This window comes from Fonticula alba (genome assembly GCF_000388065.1).
Source record: "Fonticula alba strain ATCC 38817 unplaced genomic scaffold supercont2.5, whole genome shotgun sequence".
Lineage (NCBI taxonomy): Eukaryota > Rotosphaerida > Fonticulaceae > Fonticula > Fonticula alba.
The window spans coordinates 1,468,458-1,469,243 of record NW_009242975.1 but is presented as its reverse complement, the minus strand read 5'-3'; the positions used below and the strand labels follow the sequence as shown (position 1 = coordinate 1,469,243).

Sequence of the window (786 nt, the reverse complement as noted above, 5' to 3'; positions counted from 1 at the left end):
GGATGAGAGGAGAGAGAGAGAGAGAGAGAGAGAGGGAGAGGGGTGTGGGAGAGGTTTAGTTTTATTTGTACTCTATATTGTTTGCTCGGGGGTGTTTGTTTTAATTTTTGCAATATTATATGTGTATTTTATTTAGTGATAGAGAGAAAGAGAGAGAGAGAAACAGAGCGTGACAGAGAGAGAGAGAGAGAGAGAGACAGAGAGATCTGGCTGGCTGAGAGCATCCATCCTCGCAGGGAGGAGATGGTGCTGGAGGGGGGGCGAGGGCGGAGTGGCGGGGGGCCCCACAGTCACGCACACTTGCGGGCGCATGCGCCTGCATACATCGGCCAGCCTGGTTGACTGAACGTGTCCCGGCTGGTTGGCACGTTGGCCGGACCGGGGGCCGGTGGTCGGACTTCGCCCCTGAGATGCGCTCCGGGGAGGAACGATGGCATACGCCGACACCCCGGAGACTAATGCGGAGGGGAGGGGGCGCGCCCCGCTCCGAATGTGTCGTGCCGTGGCACGCGCTCGCGCGCGCGCGCGCGCGCGTAAGAGCACGCCCCTTTCCCCGTTGGGCCAGGCCCATGCACGGTCTGAAGCCGCGCGACAGGGGCCATCTCACCCCGGGGCATCAGGGCGGGAGGGGGGGGCGTGGAACGCGGGGACGAGGGCGGCGCACCGATCCCGACCAAGGATCCGCTCGCCGAGCCCCAGTCGCCAGGCGGCGCGAGCAAGTGCAAGGTATGCGTGGCCGGCGGGAGGGCCGCTACCATGAACAATGCGCCCTCCCCCCCCCCCCCC

At 64.2% G+C, this 786-nt stretch overlaps 1 protein-coding gene across 1 annotated transcript in view; it reads right to left on the bottom strand.

The window, feature by feature from the left end:
• H696_03500 (hypothetical protein) overlaps positions 1–758 on the bottom strand; it is a gene marked incomplete at both ends in the record, with an annotated part of 2,943 nt that extends 2,185 nt beyond the window's left edge. Inside the window, 2 exons of the mRNA XM_009497365.1 lie at positions 299–455; positions 665–758. Coding sequence (XP_009495640.1) covers positions 299–455; positions 665–758 — 251 coding nt within the window. The remainder of the gene's footprint in view (positions 1–298; positions 456–664) is intronic.
• Between the last annotated feature and the right edge of the window lie 28 nt (positions 759–786).